The following is a 22,638-nucleotide window of genomic DNA, read 5'->3' as shown; positions in this document are numbered from 1 at the left end:
AAGGCACTGGAGTCAAAATGCTTATCTGGCGTCTGTGGTTATAAGTAAAATGAAAGTTGGGTTATTCTTGAGTCTTAGTATTTATGGGGTGACGAGTATTGATTTCAAACTGTATATAATTTTACACACACATACACGTTACAAATACATTTTTTTAATGTTTTTATTTATTTTTTGGCCGCACCGTGGGGCTTGCGAGATCTTAGTTCCCCGACCAGGGATCGAACCTGGGCCCTCGGCAGTGAAAGTGCTGAGTCCGAACAACTGGACTACCAGGGAATTCCCACAAATGCATTTTAAATCATGAAATCTTTCTTTCTGGAGAGTGCTTAATAGTTTTCAAGATATTTTGAGGTCTATCTCAAACCCCAAGATCACATTTAAAATGTAAAAAATAAACCTATTCTGTTAAGGAGCAAGCTATTCATCTGTATGAACAGGTTGTACTGATGTATTTTAATATATTGTTTATACTACCAGTATAGTTTAATATTCTTTCTACAAGATTTCAATCAACTCCAAAATCAAAACTAGAGTGAGTACAGCCTTATAATGAAAATTATTAGAATTTTAGTAGTTGGCTGGTTTCATATTTACTGTCTTTTTATCATTTTGAGTTCTCTACTTCTTTACCAATCTTCTTAGGCCCTTGCACATAAGAGATTTAATTGAAATCTACTGACAAGAGTGCCTGATGGATCTTATAGCCACATTTACATGAATTAAGAGAAAAAAACCCCAAAGCCTACTCCATGTTTGAGATCTGAGGGTACAAGGCAGTGCTTCGTATGTTACAGCCTATTTGATGGGCCGTTCTGAAGAAAAGGCTTCGATGTCTGTCTTTCTAGGCAGGAATGTAATCCTTCTGGAGGCCAGAAGATAGATTAAATGGACCCGTGTCTTTCCGGGGTTAAGAATAAGCCTTTTTTAGTCCATGAAAAATGGGGTTTGCCTAGCCTAAACTATAAGATTATCTTGTAATTATAAATGCCTGCGTTCACTACTGTAGGTTCACTGCTTTCTCTTTTTCTTTGCAGCCACATAAATAAAAGAACTACCTACTTGGACCCAAGACTGGCATTTACCGTGGACGATAATCCTACAAAGCCAACCACCAGACAGAGATACGACAGCAACACAACCGCCATGGAAATCCTCCAGGGCCGGGATTTCAGTGGCAAAGTGGTCGTGGTTACCGGAGCGAATTCGGGAATAGGTAGGTTGTTAACTGACAGCGATGGTTGTCGTTATTATTATTGTTTTGTCACTGCTGTGATGAAATCTGCTTTAGTCTAACCATAAGGAAACTTTGTTTGGTGGTTCTCTAATTTAAAAGGTATTTATAGCCTTTTCAGCTATCGTGTCATTAAAGTTCTGGGCCCTTTTTCAGTCCCAGTGTTTCCATGGAAGGAGGGCCGTGTCAGGGCCGACCTTGAATTCTCTGAAAGCTGACCACTCAGCGGAAGATGGCGGCTATTTTGGTTCTTAAGGATGAGAGACAGCTGGCTCTGTCTAGGAGTTTCTGACCTGGTCTGCGTGGTGTGCGGACATAGGCCAGTTACCTGGGTTCTTCAGCCCAACGCTGACCGGTAATGGAATATCAGGAACCGTGGCGTGTCAGGGCTTTGGGACAAAGGACACTGCAGGTGTCCGTTGGTTATGGAGAATATGATTTTCTTTGGAGAACAGGATCTTATTTCTTTGCAGAGTCAGAGAATTAGTCTCTATCTTAACCTCTTGGTTGCCCGCGTTTAACTGCGGTGATGGTCATGAGGGCGGGGCTCCGGGGGTGTCCTCCCCTTAGCCTCATGGGCTGGTGGAGAAGCTGCAGCAAAGCAGATGCTCCTGCGTTCACTCTCCAGATGATTTTATTCTTATTTATGCTTTGGTCCATTGACATGAATATCTGTATCTGTAAGAACCAGCTGCTTTGAGTAAGGATATGCATCCTCAGGTTAATTTACAGAGACAAAACATGGAATTGCGTTCATCTGTCTTCTAGCAAGTTCTCTCCTTTTCACCCTTCATGGCGCTCGCCCATCACTGGCCTTCTCTCTCATCAGCTTTGTCTCCTCACCGGTTTGTGTATCCCCTGCACTTCTTTCTCTGTCTTGCTTAATTTTCGGTGACCTCTTCTTGAACTTGCAGAAGCATTCCCTGGTATCATCAGGGCAAGTACAGGAAGTGACATACATTCTTTGAGGATCAATTGTTATATAGTACAGGGTTGAAAATCTAACAAGCTACGGTCCCAGAGCAGAACTTTTGACTGTACCTGTCCATTAAGGCAAAGAAGCACATGGAATTTTTTTTTTTAATTGAAAGGGATTTATTTAAAATCAACTCTCAGACCTCATCCTGGGCTCAGAATATGTTCAGTTTGGTTTTCTGAATCACATCAGGGTTAATTCTATTTAATTGTCATTGATAGGAAAAGCTGATGATGCTATATTAAAAATAACAGCTGGATCCTCAGTCATCCAGGAAACAGTATGTTGTGTTGATTGCGTTGACTACTGTTACGTGAGGGTGTGGACCAAGACAGTGTAGAATAATTAAGAAAAAACAAGGACTTAAGTAAAATACCTCTTTTTATTTAACACTCAATTAACCAGAGAATTAACTAAAAGATCTCATTCTCTTAATCTCGTGGCTAGACAGTCTTTTCCTTTGATTAGTAAGATAAGTGACTACTGATGGTTTGTGTGTAAGTGTTCAAACTTGGCTCTGTCTGACGTTAGGTGGCAGGCTTTCTGAAGCTCTGCTGAAGATTTGCCATGCCAGGCCTATGACAGCATAATCCAGGACTAAAGGCACTGGTCCAGGATATACGAAGAGCTATGTGTAGTTGGGTATTGAATCACGCTCAGAAGGGAGGAGGAGGTTCTGAAGCATTGAGAAGAAACGTATCATTGGTCAGAGTGGACCTTGGACCTCTCGGAGGCAAGCTCTGTGCCTCTTCACAGCTGCCACTTCCCCTTCCTGAGGTCCCTGATCTTTTTTGTGGGCCCTGCAAGTAGGTGCCCGTGGTCCAGTCACATGTGATGGTAAGTTGTACAGCTCAGGCTGGAAGGGAGGTTGGGGAAGGTCTCAGAGCGCGCCCCCCATCCCCATTTCCCCAGCTCGAACCTTCATTGTCTTCAGCTCTGCCTGGTCTCCCCGTGACCCCTCCAGTCTCGAGAAGCCCGAGTCTAGGGGAGTGCTGGAGATTTGTGTGCTTAATATTTGAAATAATATCAGACCGAACATTCCAGGCAATCAAATCCTTGCAAAGAACTCTGGCACTGCAGCCGTGGCATCAGGCTTAAAGAAAAGAGCCGAAGGCAAGCCCGTGGCTTTTCCGTCATCACTTAGGCAGCTTTTATATCCCACGCGGCTGCCTTAGAGAGTGTCCTTGTCCAAGTAGGCTGTGCCTTCCAGATAAATGTCTTCCTTCTCTTGAACTATGAAACACGCCGATTTAGAAATCGCTATCACCACTGTTTCTGCCCCTTTCAAATGGAACAGCTGAGTGCAGAGTGAATCAGGCATCTTCACTTCCAGCACTCCTCGGCGTTCAGGAGTCACCTCCTCTTGAAGCTTGAATAGTGTTGGCCTGCACTTTTCCTCTTGCTGCTTAGGGGAGCCCGGTTCCTATGTGTGAACTGTCCAGTCTTTAGCCTCATGGATGTCTGTGCTCTTGGGAGCAGAGTGGGCTGTTAACAGAACATACCGGTCTTTATTTTGAGAGTGGTGATTCCACAGCTAAAAACACAGGTAACCTAATTGGCTTTACAAAGGTTGGTTTACAAATCTGGTGTTCCCAGTGATTCTTTTTTTTTTTTTTAAATTATTTATTTATTTATTTATTTTGCGGTACGCGGGCCTCTCCCTGTTGTGGCCCCTCCCGTTGCGGAGCACAGGCTCCGGACGCGCAGGCTCAGCGGCCATGGCTCACGGGCCCAGCCGCTCCGCGGCATGTGGGATCTTCCCGGACCGGCCCAGTGACTCTTTTTGTTCATGTTTTTCAGTTCCCTGCAAGGCACCTCTCTTTTGGACTTGCCACTGGGAGGGGGCTCTCTGTTGTGGAAGGGGATACTCGGGCGGTGAGAGGGGACTCCTTCCCTGGTGGACGGCAGGGATGTGCCAAGACACTGCCCCCTTTGACGTGGCCTCTATGCAGATTCTCTCTTGTCGTCCGTGTTGGGTACCTCGCCCCCCTCCACCCCGGCTGTAAGTGATACAGAACTGTATTTTGAACTTTGGATATTTTATGTTCTGAAGGCAATTGGAGGGACTCCTTATTAATTCAGCTTGTAAAGATCAGGGTGGTTCTGGTCGGTAGAAGGATTCGCAGGAAATGCCACAGTAAAGCGTTTTGAATTCTTGGAAGTTTGTAGGCAGATACTGCGGTTGACTGAGTTCAGCTGTCCAGATGGGGAGTCGGCAAACTACAGCCCGCGGGCTAAGTCTGACTGCCGCCTGATCTCGCAAGTAAAGTTTTACTGGACCATGGCCCCGCCTGTTTATTTCCGTTTTGTCTGTGCCTGTTTTCATGTGACCAGCAGAGTTGCATAAATACGGCAGAGACCCTGTGGCCTGCACAGCCTAAAATATTTACTGTCTGGCCCTTAATGGAAAACGTTTGCCTCCCCCTGCATCAGATGGTCTAATCCCTTTCAAAATAAGATCACCCCAGCATGCTGTGAGTCAGCCACAAGTTAGGTAAAATTTAGATAAAGTGGATGCCCCAGGCCACAAGGAAGATGGTGGCAACACATTATACGTGTCTGTTGGGGATGCCCCGCCAGTGCCTGTGCCTCCTGCCTCACCTCTGTCCCCAGCTTCAGGGAGCTGCAGGCCTTAGGACGTTGCCGCCTCTGAAACTGACACTCTTCTCTCATCGACCTTTGTTTAATGAGCGTTCTGAACCCTAAGAACTTTGTGTAGATTGAGCGCTGTAGCTTGTGGACCTGTCTCGGTGGAGCTTAGCCTCTCAGTGTCCACGGGGAAGTCACCTGTGCACCCAGAGCTTCTGCCAGTAGACCTCGAGGCCGGGAGCCCCAGTCCCAACGGCTAAGCAGCAGAGGCGAGGGAGGAGTTCATTTCTTTTTTTTTTTTTACATCTTTATTGGAGTATAATTGCTTTACAGTGGTGTGTTAGTTTCTGCTTTATAACAAAGTGAATCAGTTATACATATACATATGTTCTCATCTCTCTTCCCTCTTGCGTCTCCCTCCCACTCTCCCTATCCCACCCCTCTAGGTGGCCACAAAGCACGGAGCTGATCTCCCTGTGCTATGCGGCTGCTTCCCACTAGCTAGCTACCTTACGTTTGGTAGTGTATATATGTCCATGCCTCTCTCTCGCTTTGTCACAGCTTACCCTTCCCCCTCCCCATATCCTCAAGTCCATTCTCTAGTAGGTCTGTCTTTATTCCTGTCTTACCCCTAGGTTCTTGATAATTTTTTTTTTCTTAGATTCCATATATATGTGTTAGCATACGGTATTTGTCTTTCTCTTTCTGACTTACTTCACTCTGTATGACAGACTCTAGGTCTATCCACCTCATTACAAATAGCTCAATTTCGTTTCTTTTTATGGCTGAGTAATATTCCATTGTATATATGTGCCACATCTTTGTGCTCAGCGTAGCGCTAGGCAGGAAGGGGTGGGTGTCCACGGCGACCTGGAGTTAGTGGTTCGGTGTCTCTGATTTGGTAAAAAAACGAAAACAAAAAAACGAATGAATTAAAAAAAAAAAAAAAACGAATGGAAATGGCTTCAACATGGTGATCGTTAAATATAGACCTTAATGCGAAGTCTCCGGAGAGGGGGTCTTGGAGGCTTCCTGTTGCGGAAGATCCCGTAGATGCTTCTCTAGACTCAGCCTGTCAATGGAGCGGATTTGGCTCTGCCTATAAATAGCTCAGTACAAAATGCTGCCTTCTCAAATCTGAGGGCTGACATGTGCTCCTCAAAGGCCGCACCCTTCTCACGAGGGGTTACCTGAATGCCTAAATATGGGGCAGCCCTGGGAGCGGGGATGTTTGTTGGAAATCGTGCAGATAGTTGCAGGGAGCGGATTGATCATCATGGCACCTACGGAGTGAAATCCAGGTTCTGTCAAACAACCATTGAAAAAATATTAACAAGTATGCACAGCTTAGCTATTTTCAGTCTCCTGTTCACTGGCAATGATGAATGATAAAGCTTTCTTCCTAACTTCCAGTCTTAAACCAGTAGTGGTTAAAATTTGGTCTTTGAATCCCTCTCCGAGTATAGCCAGGATGAAAAGTTTCTTCGACCCTTTGAACTTTCATAACACTGGGCTGTTTCAAATGTTGTGACTTGAAATTTGGAATAGCCTGGCCTGGTTTCGATTTGTGAGTCAGAGGACCTGTTAACAAGAACAAAACTGTTTTTTTGCCTGAACATATACAAGCTGGCCATCTTAGTATACACCAGGAAAATGTATTTTGGGACTGACACTTTAATTTTCTATTGGTATTTATGTTATATATAATAAACCTCCCTAAGGTTCATTACAGGGATTCTAACAATGTGTGTACGTGTATACACACACTTATATACCAAAATTTATATACTTTGAGATATAAAAAGTATTTGCTCAAGCTATCAAAGTCAACCCCAAATTTGTTCTTGAAACAAAATGAAGGTATTGGATTTCCATGTGGGAATCCCAAAATGCTGTAGTTTAATGTTGAAATTGGTTGTTTTGGCTTAGAGAGCCTGTTTTTTAGAGCTTGGGGTCTTGTTGCAAAATCATGTGTTGAAATTACAGTGTGAAGTGGAGTTGCCATATTGTTTTATCCTACAAATCATCACCGCAATGAGTTCATATCTGGTGTAGATTCTACCAGTTCTACGGTAATACAAGAGAAGTGCTTTTCTTCATGTAGAAAAGTGTATTCATTGTTAACATTTTAAACCCACACTTTGACAGTAATGAACCAGACTCTCTTCCTCTCCACCCTCAAATCTTTGTTTTCTTTTCCACACCTAGTGTTACTAAATTTTGCCTTCTAGCCTAAATCATGCCTTTGACTTTTTTTCCTCCGTTATTCCAAAAGATCCCATAAATTCGAGGCCATAGGCCACCTTAGAGTCATTTTCTTGGTTAAAAGTTACTCATATGGGGTCATTACACTGGGGATCTTGAAATGCCTGATTACAGTTTCCTTTCCGGTTGTCAACAAGACTTAAACTAGTGGGATTTTGACATTTATCTTCTTTTTAAGAACCTGGTGCTCATTAAGTAGAGGAAAATTTTCTGAAATAATCTAAGTAACCTTTTGGGAATTCAGACTTCCATTTTATTTATTAAAAAATTTTTTTAGATTTTATTTTCTTATTTTTTTATACAGCACATTCTTATTAATTATTTTATACATATTAGTGTATGTATGTCAATACCAGTCTCCCACCTCATGGTTTCCCCCCTTGGTGTCTCTACATGTGTGTCTGTTTCTGCCTTGCAAACCGGTTCATCTGTACCATTTTTCTAGATTACACATCTATGCGTTAATATACTAAAATTAAAAAAAAATTATTTATTTTTTGGCTGCATTGGGTCTTTGTTGCTGTGCACGGGCTTTCTCCAGTTGTGGTGAGCGGGGGCTACTCTTCCTTGCAGTGCATGGGCTTCTCATTGTGGTAGCTTCTCTTGTTGTGGAGCATGGGCTCTAGGCGCGTGGGCTTCAGTAGTTGTGGCTCGCGGGCTCTAGAGCGTAGGCTCGGTACTTGTGGCACACGGGCTTAGTTGTTCTGCGGCATGTGGGATCTTCCTGGACCAGGGCTCGAACCCATGTCCCCTGCATTGGCAGGCGGATTCTTAACCACTGTGTCACCAGGGAAGTCGCCAGACTCCCATTTTAAATTAAAAGCATTTGTGACCATTTCTTTTTTATGCTAAAATAAACCCATATATTGTAAGTAAAATGATTCTGTTCTGAGAAACTATTGAGGTTTTTGATACTGGAAAAAGTCATTGAATAATATTACATAAAAATTGAGAATTGGGACTTCCCTGGTGGCGCAGTGGTTGAGAGTCCACCTGCCGATGCAGGGGACAGGGGGTCATGCCCTGGTCCGGGAGGATCCCACATGCCGCGGAGCGGCTGGGTCCGTGGGCCTTGGCCGCTGAGCCTGCACGTCCGAAACCTGTGCTCCGCAATGTGAGAGGCCGCAACAGTGAGAGACCTGCGTACTGCAAAAAAAAAAAAAAAAAAAAAAAAAAAAAAAAAATGAGCATTAGTACCTTATGAATTAAACAACCTTTTTTACATTTAAATATTCTTAGACATTGAATATATATGGGAATCACATGATCAGAGTATTTGAGAAGCTATATATCTAAAGGAAGAGATCAATTGAAATATTCTAATGAGCCTCATCTCATAATTTGTTAATCACATCTAAAAAGCTTATTTAAAAACGTATGTAGGGGCCTCCCTGGTGGCGCAGTGGTTGGGAGTCCGCCTGCCGATGCAGGGGATACGGGTTCGTGCCCCGGTCTGGGAGGATCCCATATGCCGCGGAGCGGCTGGGCCCGTGAGCCATGGCCGCTGGGCCTGCGCGTCCGGAGCCTGTGCTCCGCAACGGGGGAGGCCACAGCAGTGAGAGGCCCGCATACCGCAAAAAAAAAAAAAAAAAAAAAAAAAAAAAAAAAACGTATGTAGTAGAACAGGGAGATCAGCTCGGTGCTTTGTGATCACTGAGAGAGGTGGGATAGGGAGGGTGGGAGGGAGATGCAAGAGGGAGGAGATATGGGAATATATGTATATGTATAGCTGATTCACTTTGTTATACAGCAGAAACTAACACACCATTGTAAAGCAATTATACTCCAATAAAGATGTTAAAAAAAAATGTAGGGCTTCCCTGGTGGCGCAGTGGTTAAGAATCCGCCTGCCATTGCAGGGGACATGGGTTCGAGCCCTGGTCCAGGAAGATCCCACATGCTGCAGAGCAACAAATAAGCCCGTGTGCCACAACTACTGAGCCTGCACTCTAGAGCCCATGTCCCACAACTACTGAAGCCCGTGTGCCTAGAGCCCGTGCTCCACAATAAGAGAAGCCACCGCAGTGAGAAGCCCGCACACCACAATGAAGAGTAGCCCCTGCTCACCGCAACTAGAGAAAGCCTGTGTGCAGCAACGAAGACCCAACACAGCCAAAAATGAATAAATAAAATAAATAAATTTATTTTAAAAAGTATGTAATATATAATAATATATAAATAATATGAGTACCTCACTAGATACCAACTGAAACATTTTTGTCACATGAGGTCAGTTGATTTCATACTTGCATGTAGATTGAGATTTTAATTTATTTGTTATAGTGTCAGCATACAAATGAGGCTCATACAAGCTGCTATTCATTGCCAAAGTGGTTCAAAAATCATAATTTAAAAATATTTCTGCCCTAATTGAGATTACAAGTGTTTTATCAGGTTTGAATAATTGGCAGTTATTTTACTTAATACCCAATTTAAAAAATTTGATTTTTTGCTTTTACGTAATACGGTGACATAGCAATTGTCAGGAAAGAAAGGGTCCTATGTATTTTATGTAAATTACTTAAAAGAGAAGTCTTCATATATATTTATATTTTTCGTCCACTAGAGGGCTCTGTTGCCCTTTGATACAGTTAAACAAAAGCGGTAGCATCTCAATGCAGTTTTCTACCTCTCAGCCGGTCTTGCTTTCATTTTTGTTAAATAATGCCTTTTACTTTTCTAACGTATCTTTTAGGTCTTGTACTTCTTGGTGAAAGAGTTCAAACTGAAGACCGTTACCAGTGTCATGTTTGTTTCTTTCTTCCTTCTCTCCCTCCTCCCCCGCCTCCCGCCCCATTTTTTTTTTTTCCTGGTATGAAATACCAGGGATGAAGAGATCCATTTAATAAAAAGGTCCATTGTATTCAGGGAGCAGCCTGTTCTGCCAGACTACACAAGGGCATGTGTTTTCATGACATTATTGGTTTTGGGTGTGCTGGCCTATCAATAATGTGATTTTTCTTTTTCTAAGTGGAAATTGTTATATTTAAATATTAATGCCTCTGTTTAAGGTTCATTTAGAAGGCCTTGGTGGTCTAATAGTTTTTTCTTAGAACATAGCGTTCCCCTGCCCCCCCAGCCTACCCAATGTTATATAATTTATTGTAATTAGATTGTTTAATAATATGTTTTTGTAATAGAAAAGAATGTGTCCTTTTGGGCTTAGTGTATGTTTCTTAACTAAGAGACCATATTAAAACAAATACTTAACATGAAGCAAACAGCCAGTATCTGCACGTACAAGATCTTAAGGAGGGCAGTTTGCATTTTGGCTCTATAACCAAAGTTTGAGGCCACCCATTAATTGTATGCTTCAGCTTTCAAACAGAAATTTGGCCCAGAGAAGGAAAACCGTTTTGGCTGTATAAAACTCCTTATTTTAAAATGGGGACAAAATGAATACACCTTATTACATACTCTTATGTATTATATATTCTTCTTTTTCTCAGCAACTTACTTTTTTCTCTCTTTAAAATGAAAGAACCAGCAAGCACCGTGAATATACTTTTGTAACAGTGCAAAAACTCCTTCACCAGAGTTAACATATTTTGCTCGTTTGTTTACAGATGTGTTCTTTGTCTCTCCAATGAAGAGGGTTAAAACTAGATGGCTATTGTGGGAATTATTCCAGACTTGGTGATGAAGGGCGTGCCAGCTGTTGGAACCCCCTTGACCATCTCTCATTTACAGTGACACAGCCCACGTCCTTTCTTCATTTTCTGCAGTATATACACAAACTGTTCAGATCCGAGTCCTCAGCCTTTTCCAGAATAACATGGGGGGGGGGTCAGTAGAAGGACGTTCTTGCAAAGATCTCTTAAATGAAGTCTCCGATAGATTGATCAAAAGTAAATTCCAAAAATCAGAGTTTCTTGCCTGAATTTATGATCTTCCTTTGGCTTAATATGTAACACTGCATTTCTTGAAGGGCCTGTCTTTATCTGCACCTCTCCCCCCTCCCCCCCCCGCAAATGAGCCCAATGGGAAGTGGCCTTCTATTTAATGACTTGTGTGACAGGGCTGGGATCTAATTGTTTCAAATCTGTGTTACTTGTTTACCAGGCTGTGCTGCTTGGTTTTCTGGATCCTTCTTGTTAGAAACCACACTGAGATGGTGCTGTCTCTGAAAGCAAGTCAAGGTCTCCTCCCTGGACTCTGAAAGGAAAACTAAGACAGTGTGCTCGAGCAGGGGGTGGGGTGTGTGTGGAGAGTGTCCGTGTGTGTGAGATGGGGTGTGGGAGACTCACTGCAGTGTTTTTAATATTCCTCCCTAGGGTAGGATGGGAGGACTAGCAAGGTGGGTGGAACCAGGCCTTTTGCTGGAACAAATGATCCCCTGGAAAGAGGGGCAGAATCAGAATCAAAGAACTTTCTTGTGTAGTTGTATGGAAACTGAAGTTAAAACGAATAAAATATTGTTCATTTTCACCCTTACCTCTGAAATGTACTTAATGATTCCAGATTACTATTTATTGATCACTGTAATCTTGTCTCATATTGATAGCTTTTTAGATTTTACGAGTATTCTGTACCTGGTGTCTTATTTAATTCTCGCCACCGTGCTCACAGGTACCCTGACCTCCAGTTAGGGTGAAAGCACAGAGAGGTGAGGTAACTTGCCCGAGGTCACACAGCTCTTGAGCCTACCGAACTAGAGCAGAGAACTTCAGACTCCATGCCCGGGGCCCTCTCCCTTCTGCTTGCTGCTGCCTTGCTCCAAGGAGCAGTGCTCAGTCCTGCCCAGGCTCTTCCCAAGCAGCTTAGCCAGTCTGTCTGAAATCAACACATTTATCTTAATGAATCTCCGAAAGCCTGCTCTGGGCCAGCCTGTGTGCTGAGTGTCGTGCCTGTTGGGAGGGGTGAGGCTGATGTGATCTCTGAACTGCTGGGTGATCCTAGATTAGTACACGGACACTTTCTCTCTTGAGTTCCCCTTTGGTGTTAGTTTAAAATAAGTTTGGGGAAAGAATTACGGGGAATGGAAGCTGGCATTTGTCAAACTCACATAAATTCCAGGTGTTAGGCTAGAATTATTTATTATTGTTATAAAACATGTATTCCTTATGGAAAACTTAGAAAATGCAGAAAAGTAAAAAGAAACATAAATGCAGATAAGGAAAAAAAATCACCCCAAATTATTACCAGCCAGAATTAACTGTCAGTAGATCGCATATATGATTCTCAACATTTTCCCCTTCCCTTCTATTGTGATTTTTCTATTTAACTGTGGTTATGAGCATCTTTGCCTGTCGTAGAATATTCTACAACAGCTTAAGTGGTTGCATAGCCTTGGATGGTTCTAACCATTCTCCCTCTGTAGCACATTTGGGTGGATTTCAGTTTTTTGATAGCCATGGAATGGAGATGAACATTTTGTAATTAAATGTTTGTACCCATTCATGACTATTCTGTAGTTTTATTTTCTGGAACTGGAATTGCTGCGTCAGGGCATTTGTTTCCTAATCTTAAAATCTTGGTTTGTTTTGTCAAACCACACCCCTGGAAGCTTGTACCAATTTAAACGCCCATTTGCCCTGCATCCTTGCCAGTCTTGGCATTTAACATTTTTTAAACAGTATCCCTTAAATTTGCATGTCTCTCTGATGATTAGATTGATCAGCTCTTCCGATGTTTGGCCATTTGTGTTTATTCTTTTATGAGTCGCCTTTCCGTCGTACATGCGTAACTATTGGATATGTATCGATTGCTAATTGATTGCTTGATTCATGTGGCAAGATTTAATTTTCAAAATGTCCCTTTGTCTCCGAAGTTAATTTATCTCAAAGTGTCTATTACTTTAAGTACACATTCAATCTTGTGACCCAGAGGCAATTCGTGAGAAGAAAGTTGGCCTCACTCCCCAGTCTGCTTCACTACAAACTTCTAAGTCTATATCTTATCTCTTACACCAGCTACAAATCATGGGCACCGCTGCTTCATCCCTGCATTTAAGGAGGGAGCACCCCAGGAAACTCAAAATCGGCCAGCTTACGATGGAGGTTGAGTCTCAAGATAATGCAGTAGGCGACAATCAGTTCTTTGGGTTTTGCAGATTTCCCCCCAGATCTTCTATTAATGGTAGTAACCCCTCTTCAGAGCTTTTCTCTGCATTATCTCATTTGATGAGCCTGGCTCCCGCGTGGCGAAATTGTACCACTGCTGAAAATAGCTCTGCTGACAGGGGAAAGCTTGATAGGTAGTTTCTGTCTGGAGAAGCAGCAGGGTGCAGAGGAAGGGATCAGGACTCAGGAAGCAGACGTGACCTAGTTTCCACACCTGGCCCCACCGCGACTCATCGGGTGACTTGGGCCCCGTTACTTTCCTTCTCTGAGCGCTCGTTTTGCATCTGTGAAACATGGACACTATTTGTACTTTGAACAGTTTTTTTTTATAGATACTTTTTTATTTAAAAAATTTAAAAAAATATTTTTGTAAATACTTTTTTATTTAAAAAAATTTTTAAAAATATTTATTTATTTTTGGCTGTGTTGGGTCTTTATTGCTCTCAGCAGGCTTTCTCTAGTTGCAGCGAATGGGAGCTACTCCTTGTTCATTGCAGTGAGCGGACATCTCATCGCAGTGGCTTCTCTTGTGGAGCACGGGCTCTAGACGTGTGGGCTTCAGTAGCTGTGGCACGTGGGCTCAGTAGTTGTGGCTCGCAGGCTCAGTAGTTGTGGCGCATGGGCTTCATTGCTCCGCGGCACGTGGGATCTTCCCGGACCAGGGCTCGAACCTGTGTCCCCTGTATTGGCAGGCAGATGCTTAACCACTGCGCCACCAGGGAAGTCCCTGCACAGTTGTTAAAGATGGGAACTCCAGAACGCCCAGGGAATTGTCTGCCGCACACTGCAGGCAGTTAGTAAACTGTAGTCATTTCGGGAATGGGAGGCAAGACGATCAAGTTACTGACATTAGTTTGTTATTTTCCTAGCTTCCTGGTTCTTGGATCCTCAAAAGGCTGCCGTCATATCTGCGAGTTTGTCCTAAAACGACCTTTCTCAATAACTGTTTTAGGCGTCTACTTGTCTTTGGTATGAAAGGAAACATTTTAGATATTTTTTGGTTGGAGGTCAGATGGTAGCTGCATCCAGGAAAAAGAATCAAGTGAAAGAAAGAAAGGGGAAAAAAAAGGTTATTTTTCTTGCAGTCAAGGAGGAAAAAAAGATCTATTAAACTTGGGGGGAAGAAAGGAAGGAAAACTATTAAACCTTAAATGAATGCATCATAGTAACATCTTTATTCCAAGAGTCTGGCATCAGAGCTCTGGTTCACTTGAGTTTGTGATGGTTTATAGGACTGCCTGGAATATTAAGTATAAATGTCCAGCTTAGCTGTCCCTTTCACTTGAGACTACCGAAGAACATCTCAGTGTGTGAATAGAATTTTATCAGCACTTCAAAAGGTATGATGGGTTTTATTGGAGACCACGGGAACATGTTAGGAGGAGAATTGGCTGCGAGTCAGGTGGACGTTAACTTTTGTGACCTAAGGCCTGTCACTTAGCTATCTCGAGCCTCCCTTTCCTCATCTGTAAAATAAAGAGACTCATACTTTGTCACCCACTCTTTATTTATTTGATATTGGAAGATAGCTGATTTACAACATTGTTTCAGGTGTACAGCAAAGGGAATCAGTTATACTTACACATATACATATATCTATTCTTTTTTAGATTCTTTTCCCATATAGGTTACGACACAATATTGAGTAGAGTTCCGTGTGCTATACAGTAGGTCCTTATTAGTTATCTGTTCTATGTATAGTCGTGTGTATATGTCAATCCCAATCTCCTAATTTATCCCCGCCCCTTTCGCCTTTGGTAACCATGTTTGTTTTCTACATCTGTGACTGTTTCTGTTTTGTAAATCAGTTCATTTGTACCATTTTTAGATTCCACAAGTAAGTGATATCCTATGACATTTGTCTTTCTCTGACTTCGCTTTGTATGATCATCTCTAGGTGCATCTACGTTGCTGCAAATGGCATTATTTCATTCTTCTACGGCTGAGTAACATTCCATGGTATCTATGTACCACGTCGTCTGTATCCGTTCCTCTGTCGGTGGACGTGTAGGTTGCTCCCATGTCTGGGCTGTTGTAAATGGTGCTGCAGTGAACACTGGGGTGCTGTCACCCACTCTTTTGTCAGGATAAAATAAAACAACGCAACGTGCACATGCAGTAGTGAAGAGTCCAGTAGACCTTATGTGGTTGCTTGCAGTTGGGGGAAAAAAATCACCTAACGCTTGTCAGAAAAGGCCGTCCTGCAGGACGAAACTTAAGGTTTGGAAGATGGAGGAGGAAGGAGAGTGATTTAATTCCATGACGGATGGAATAAAATAGGGTCTCTTGATCTTTTTTTGTTAGGACCCGCTGAGAGGTATCAGCAAATATATTCCCCAGGGTTCAGAAAGGTAACCAGACTTCAAGTACGTTTGTCGAGTCTTGGACCCTCGATTTGGTGGTGATGCCTAGGAAATTTTTTGTTGTGTTTTTTGGCCACACCACGTGGCATGCGGGGTCTTAGTTCCCCGACCAGGGATCGAACCCGTGTCCCCTGCAGTGGAAGCGTGGAGTCCCAACCACTGGACCGCCAGGGAAGTCCGACTAGGAAATATTAACGGATGCTGTCCCACCCGGGGTTGACAGGGTGTGACGCTGGCCAGCTCCTCAGGAGCGGAAACCTGGGGTAACCAGAAGGGCATCTCTGCGGAGGCAGAAATGGCCACGGGCTGCAGTCCTGCTGAGTTTCCATAGCTGAAAATGTTGTTGGCTCTTGGACAGCTCATTTTCTGATTGCCTTCTACTTCAGTTGCCCAGGCCTTTCCTCACCTCTGTTGGCAGTGCCGAGTGAATACAGATGTACACGGGGAGAGCGAACTGGGTGCTCTTGGCTTATGGAACATTAACAGACTTTCCAGTAGCATCTCCATTCTGGAAGCTGTTTTCCTTGTGATCGCACGAAGCAAGAGAGTGAAAATAATCTCTTTCAAACGGAGAGATTCTACTGTGTTAGCCACGGATGGCTGTAAGGATGAATCTCAACACTTTTTGCATCTCTCAGTATAAGGTCTGCTGAGTGCCTTCAGTTTTTCTGTCTGGAGTGTCGTACAGGAGGGCAGCTGTGGCTTCTCCATTCAGCAGCTGGGTTTGAGAAGCTTCTGTCAGCTGAGAGATCAACACTGTATTCCAAGTGGCATTACCGGAAGGAAAAAAAAATGGAAAAGAAATGCCATTACAACTTTATCTATTAGCAAAGGAAGTTTCCATTCCAAGTCCGTGTACAGTTACCAGATTGAGTGTTTGGCAAGGTAGCGCGCAGTGTTAACAGATCCATCTGGGGAAACGTCTCAGTCAGGGAGCACAGTCAGATTTTTGGCAAACGATACCCTCCTTGCAGCCTAAAAAGCTGAGTTGGGAGCCGCCGGTCTGTGCCTGAGGGCCTTTCTCTGCGGAGCCTGGCTGTGGCCGCTTGCCCCGTGTTTCTGTTTTATTGCCCGTTGGCCTGACTGGGGAGGGACTTGACCAGAGGAAACCAGTGGTGTTTATGTGTCATCATCGTGGGGCTCTTACACTTACCTGAGGGCACACATGTGCATCTATCGTTACGTTCCTTACCCATTTACTTAGTTATTAAAAACAGCAGCAACTTGCTTGCTTGCCATTCTGGAGGTCAGAAGTCCGAAAAATCAGTCTTACTGGCTGAAGTCAGGTCGTTGGCAGGGTCGGCTCCTTCTGGAGGCTCTCGGGGGAGAGTCTGTTTCCTCACCTTTTTAGAAGCTTGGCCTGTGGATGTTTCCTCGACCTTCGAAGCGTGTCACTCCCCGTCACACCACCTTCTCCTCTTGTGCAGACAAGTCTCCCTCTTACGACAACAGTTTTCATCACCTGGGGTCCACTGGGATCAGCCAGCGTAATCTCCCCATCTCAAGACCTTCATCACATTTGCAGAGTCCCCCCCTACCATGTAGGGTGACATTCACAGGTTCTAGGGACTCGGATGTGGGCATCTTTGGGGGCCACTCCTCAGGAACCTCAGAAGGTGATGGATTATCTCTAAGGACTCTTCACCTGCAGCATTGAAGTCTCTGTCCCCACCCCACCTCTCCCCTACCTAACCGTTTCTTTGGGCTGGGTGATTTTTTTTTTTCTAGAAAAAGTCTGGTCCTGTGCCTTGGCTTTCTGAGTTTGGGAGCAGCCGTACGATGCCTCTTGTCCTCCAGTCGGGGTTTGTCCGAAACAGGATGGTGTCTAAATGTCCGGGCCTCACTGTAGTGCTGCTGAGTGACTTCATATCCCGTGACAGTGATTAAGGGAGGGGGACCATCTCACACTTGCTCATTCCCCTAGCTGGGGGCCATTTGCTCAAGAGTAGAGGCTCCCAATCAGGACACAGGGGAAACTGGGGTCTGTAGCCTGGATCTGGCCTCCAGGTGATTTGTTTGGTCTGCGCAGAAATGACCTGTGGTGGTTTCTGTTTTGCTTTAGATTAACTGCCAACATGTTAAAATCAAGAGCGTTTACTTAAAAGTAATCTTGATTTTCTTTTTTTTTTAATTTTATTTATTTATTTTTGGCTGCATTGGGTCTTTGTTGCTGCACGCGGGCTTTCTCTAGTAGCGGCGAGCCGGGGCTGCTCTTTGTTGCGGTGCGTGGGCTTCTCATTGCGGTGGCTTCTCTTGTTGCGGAGCACAGGCTCTAGGCACACAGGCTTCAGTAGTTGTTCAACACGGGCTCAGTAGTTGTGGCTCGCGGGCTCTAGAGCGCAGGCTCAGTAGTTGTGGCTCATGGGCTTAGTTGCTCTGTGGCATGTGGGATCTTCCCGGACCAGGGCTCGAACCCTTGTCCCCTGCATTGGCAGGCGGATTCTTAACGACTCTGCCTCCAGGGAAGCCCTAATCCTGATTTCTGACTCAAAAAAATCAGAAGAGCTGGCAACACTGGGCCCTGTTCCCAGCAAGCAGAATTGCACTGAGGCTGTTTCCCTGCCGTTAGGCAAAGCTGTTTGCCATGACTGTGTCCTGTTACCTGCCTGGTCTGTGTGGATTCTTGAGTCGAGAACCCTGGTTTAGTGTCTGGGATGAGGGCTGTGTGGAGAGAGAGCTGGCTGGATCGTAGGCACAGACACACCCTTAATTCCATCATTTGTGTAGTCAACACACATTGAGAACTAGGTGCCAACTCTTCAGCGTTGAAGCAGACAGGATACTTCCCCCTTTGGAGCTACAAACGAACCAAAATGTCAGCCACTTGATCTTTGTGCTTTTAGAGAATGTTTACATTTATTTGCTTTATGGTATAATTTTTTTTTTAACCATACATTTCCCTGTACACATGGATGCCTCTGGGCAGTTTATAATTATTTCTGTGTTTCTGTTTGTATTTATTTTTATTTTTTTATTAATTTTTACTGGAGTATAGTTGCTTTACAATGTTGTGTTAGTTTCTACCGTACAGCAAAGTGAATCAGCTATACGTATACGTATATCCTCCCTTTTTGGATTTCCTTCCCATTTAGGTCACCACAGTGTATTAAGTAGAGTTCCCTGTGCTATACAGTATGTTCCCATCAGTTGTCTATTTTATACATAGTATCAATAGTGTATGTGTGTCAATCCCAATCTCCCAATTCATCCCAACCCCCCTTTCCCCTTTGGTATCCATACATTTGTTCTCTACCTCTATGTCTCTATTCTTTTTGTATTTAAAAGTACAGGATACTAAAGCCTTTTTGTTTAATTCTTGAGAAGACATCTGCAAACGAATCACCAAATAGGTTCTTGTAAGTTAAAGATGGCATTCGCTATCTTGACTGATGCTTTAAAAAATTTTTTTGAAGTGTATTTTATTTTTTTATATAGCAAGTTCTTATTAATTATCCATTTTATACATTTTAGTGTATATATGTCAATCCCAATCTCCCAATTCATCACACCACCCCACCCCCTGCCATTTTCCCCCCTTGGTGTCCATACGTTTGTTCTCTACATCTGGGTTTCTATTTCTGCCCTGCAAACCAGTTCATCTGTACCATTTTTCTAGGTTCCACATATATGCGTTAATACACGATATTTGTTTTTCTCTTTCTGACTGACTTCACTCTGTATGACAGTCTCTAGGTTCATCCACATCTCTACAAATGACCCAATTTCGTTCCTTTTTATGGCTGAGTGATATTCCATTGTATATACGTACCACATCTTCTTTATCCATTCGTCTGTCGATGGCATTTAGGTTGCTTCCATGACCTGGCTATTGTAAATAGTGCTGAAATGAACATTAGGGTGCATGTGTCTTTTTGAATTATGGTTTTCTCTGGGTATATGCCCAGTAGTGGGATTGCTGGGTCATATGGTAGTTCTATTTTTAGTTTTTAAAGAACCTCCATACTGTTCTCCATAGTGGCTGTATCAATTTACATTCCCACCAACAGTGCAGGAGGGTTCCCTTTTCTCCACACCCTCTCCAGCATTTGTTGTTTGTAGATCTTTTGATGATGCCCATTCTAACTGGTGTGAGGTAATATTTCACTGTAGTTTTGATTTGTATTTCTGTAATAATTAGTGATGTTCAGCAGCTTTTCATGTGCTTCTTGGCCATCTGTATGTCTTCTTTGGAGAAATGTCTATTTAGGTCTTCTGCTCATTTTTTGATTGGATTATTTGTTTTTTTAATTTTGAGCTGCACGAGCTGTTTATATATTTTGGAGATTAATCCTCTGTCTGTTGATTCATTTGCAAATATTTTCTCCCATTCTGAGGGTTGTCTTTTCATCTTGTTTGTGGTTTCCTTTGCTTTGCACAAGCTTTTAAGTTTCATTAGGTCCCATTTGTTTATTTCTGTTTTTATTTCCATTACTCTAGGAGGTAGGTCAAAAAAGATCTTGCTGTGATTTATGTCCAAGAGTGTTCTTCCTATGTTTTCCTCTAAGAGTTTTATGGTGTCGAGTCTTACATTTAAGTGTCTAATCCATTTTGAGTTTATTTTTGTGTATGGTGTTAGGGAGTGTTCTAATTTCATTCTTTTACATATAGCTGTGCAGTTTTCCCAACACCACTTATTGAAGAGACTGTCTTTTCTCCATTGTATATCCTTGCCTCCTTTGTCATAGATTAGTTGACCATAGGTGCGTGGGTTTATCTCTGGGCTTTCTATCCTGTTCCATTGATCTATATTTCTGTTTTTGTGCCAGTACCATATTGTCTGGATTACTGTAGCTTTGTAGTATAGTCTGAAGTCAGGGAGTCTGATTCCTCCAGCTCCGTTTTTTTCCCTCAAGACTGCTTTGGCTATTCAGGGTCTTCTGTGTCCCCGTACAAATTTTAAGATTTTTTGTTCTAGTTCTGTAAAAAATGCCATTGGTAGGGCTTCCCTGGTGGTGCAGTGGTTGAGAGTCTGCCTGCTGATGCGGGGGACACGGGTTTGTTCCCTGGTCCAGGAGGATCCCACATGCCGCGGAGCGGCTGGGCCCGTGAGCCATGGCCGCTGAGCCTGCGCGTCCAGAGCCTGTGCTCCGCAACAGGAGAGGCCACAACAGTGAGAGGCCTGTGTACCGCAAAAAAAAAAAAAAAAAAAAAAAAATGCCATTGGTAATTTGATAGGGGTTGCATTGAATCTGTAGATTGCTTTGGGTAGTATAGTCATTTTCACAATATTGATTCTTCCAATCCTAGAACATGGTACATGTCTCCATCTGTTTGTATCATCTTTAATTTCTTTTATCTTGACTGATGCTTTTTAAGTCTTCCTATGAGTCTCTGATTTTTCTTAAGCTTCATCTCCATGTACACCTCTTCATGTAACTAAAACATGAAATCTGGAACTCACTCCTAAAGACTTGAGTGTGCCACCTTAAAATTTTCAAAATTCTGCAATTCACCTGATGTTTAAATTTTACATAACGGGTGATAAAAAAATTTTTTTTGCTTGGAATTTGTAAACTTAAATACCATCCGAAAATGTGACCACTTTCCCTGCAGCCTCGACAGAATGTAAAATCCGAAGTCTAGGCAACGATTCTCTACCTCACGGTTAAATACTGTGCTTTGCAGCTGCGACACCAGTTGAGGAGCTGGAAACTGGATCGGAGCAAAGAAGAATTGTGGCAATTATAAACGGTAAAGGAAAGCAAAACCTGTGAATAAGTACAGGGTGAGCGAAAACTCCCTGTTAATTTGAGCAAAGCGTGGATATGTGGTCAGGTGCCATCGCTTACCTGTCGTTTGTATTAATCACAGTTCCATTGCTTGCCTTGTGGTAATAAGCCTGCAGCTGTATTAGGATATTTTTAAAGCTTCTTCTCTGCCTTTGGATGTTTGTATTTACAGTCTAAGCCGTTATGTACTGCTCAGATAGTCTGTGCTAAAAATCAGCGGTTCGTTTGAGTGGCATACTGACTCATTTTGTTTGGTGGACAGATCTCTTTCACAGTCGTGGCTGACTTTCCTGTAACTGGCTTCTGTGCTTCGCTCCGTGTTTTGACTCAGCCTTGGAGCTCTCAACCCGCTGTTCCTCACGCCACTGATGGTATAGCTGAGCTCTGCTAACGCTGTTATTAATCTGGCAATATAGACCAGGGAGGTTTTGTAATTGCCACGATTCTTCTTTGCTCCGATCCAGTTTCCAGCTCCTCAACTGGTGTCGCAGCTGCAAAGCACAGTATTTAACCGTGAGGTAGAGAATCGTTGCCTAGACTTAGGATTTTACATTCTGTCGAGGCTGCAGGGAAAGTGGTCACATTTTTGGATAGTATTTGAGTTTACAAATTCCAAGCAAAAAAATTTTTTTAATCACCCGTTATGTAAAAATTTAAACATCAGCTGAATTGCAGAATTTTGAAAATTTTAGGGTGACACACTCAAGTCTTTAAGAGTGAGTTCTAGATTTCATGTGTTAGTTACTATAAAGCTGGTCTTGTTTGGATTGAAGAATTTAATAATGTTTAACTTTTCAAAGGATACAACTCTAATCATCATGTGTTCTGTTTAAACTGTCCACGGAGAAGTATCTTGAAAGTGAAATAGTTTCCAATGAATTCCTAAAGAAGAAATGCTGATGTCTTTAAATGAATGTTAGAGATTGAACTACTGAAGCTTCCATATTGCACATCATAGGAGGCTAATCCTGGGGACGCTAGTTTACAAAAGCGAGTGATGCACTTAGGAGGCTGAGCTGAACTGGGCAGGGAACAAAACATGACAGAGTTGTCACGTGTAGAAATAAGTGATTCCAAGTTTACAGTCAATGGGATGCTTCCGTCCTCCTAACAGATTTTGTGGATCTTACACAGGTTTTAGGGAGTTCTGTGTGTTTTCTTAAGTGTTCCTTGACTGCTCCCCCCTTTTTTCCTAATATTTATTTATTTGGTTGCGCTGGGTCTTAGTTGTGGCAGGCGGGCTCCTTAGTTGTGACATGCAAACTCTTAGTTGTGGCATGCATGTGGGATCTAGTTCCCCGACCAGGGATCGAACCTGGGCCCCCCCCTACATTGGGAGCATGGAGTCTTATCCACTGCACCACCAGGGAAGTCCCTTGACTGCTCCCTGTGACAGTGACTTTATATTGTATGGGTGTGT

General features: G+C 43.1%; 1 protein-coding gene across 2 annotated transcripts in view; it reads left to right on the top strand.

The window, feature by feature from the left end:
* Window positions 1-22,638, top strand: part of WWOX (WW domain containing oxidoreductase) — a 984,723-nt gene that overhangs the window by 11,274 nt on the left and 950,811 nt on the right. For both annotated transcript variants that reach the window (XM_082607915.1, XM_082607914.1), the window contains exon 4: window positions 1,038-1,216. In XM_082607915.1, coding sequence (XP_082464041.1) covers window positions 1,038-1,216 — 179 coding nt within the window. The remainder of the gene's footprint in view (window positions 1-1,037; window positions 1,217-22,638) is intronic.

Source organism: Mesoplodon mirus (genome assembly GCF_964341445.2).
Source record: "Mesoplodon mirus genome assembly, chromosome: 19".
Classification (NCBI taxonomy): domain Eukaryota; kingdom Metazoa; phylum Chordata; class Mammalia; order Artiodactyla; family Ziphiidae; genus Mesoplodon; species Mesoplodon mirus.
This window is presented reverse-complemented; position numbering and strand designations above follow the sequence as displayed.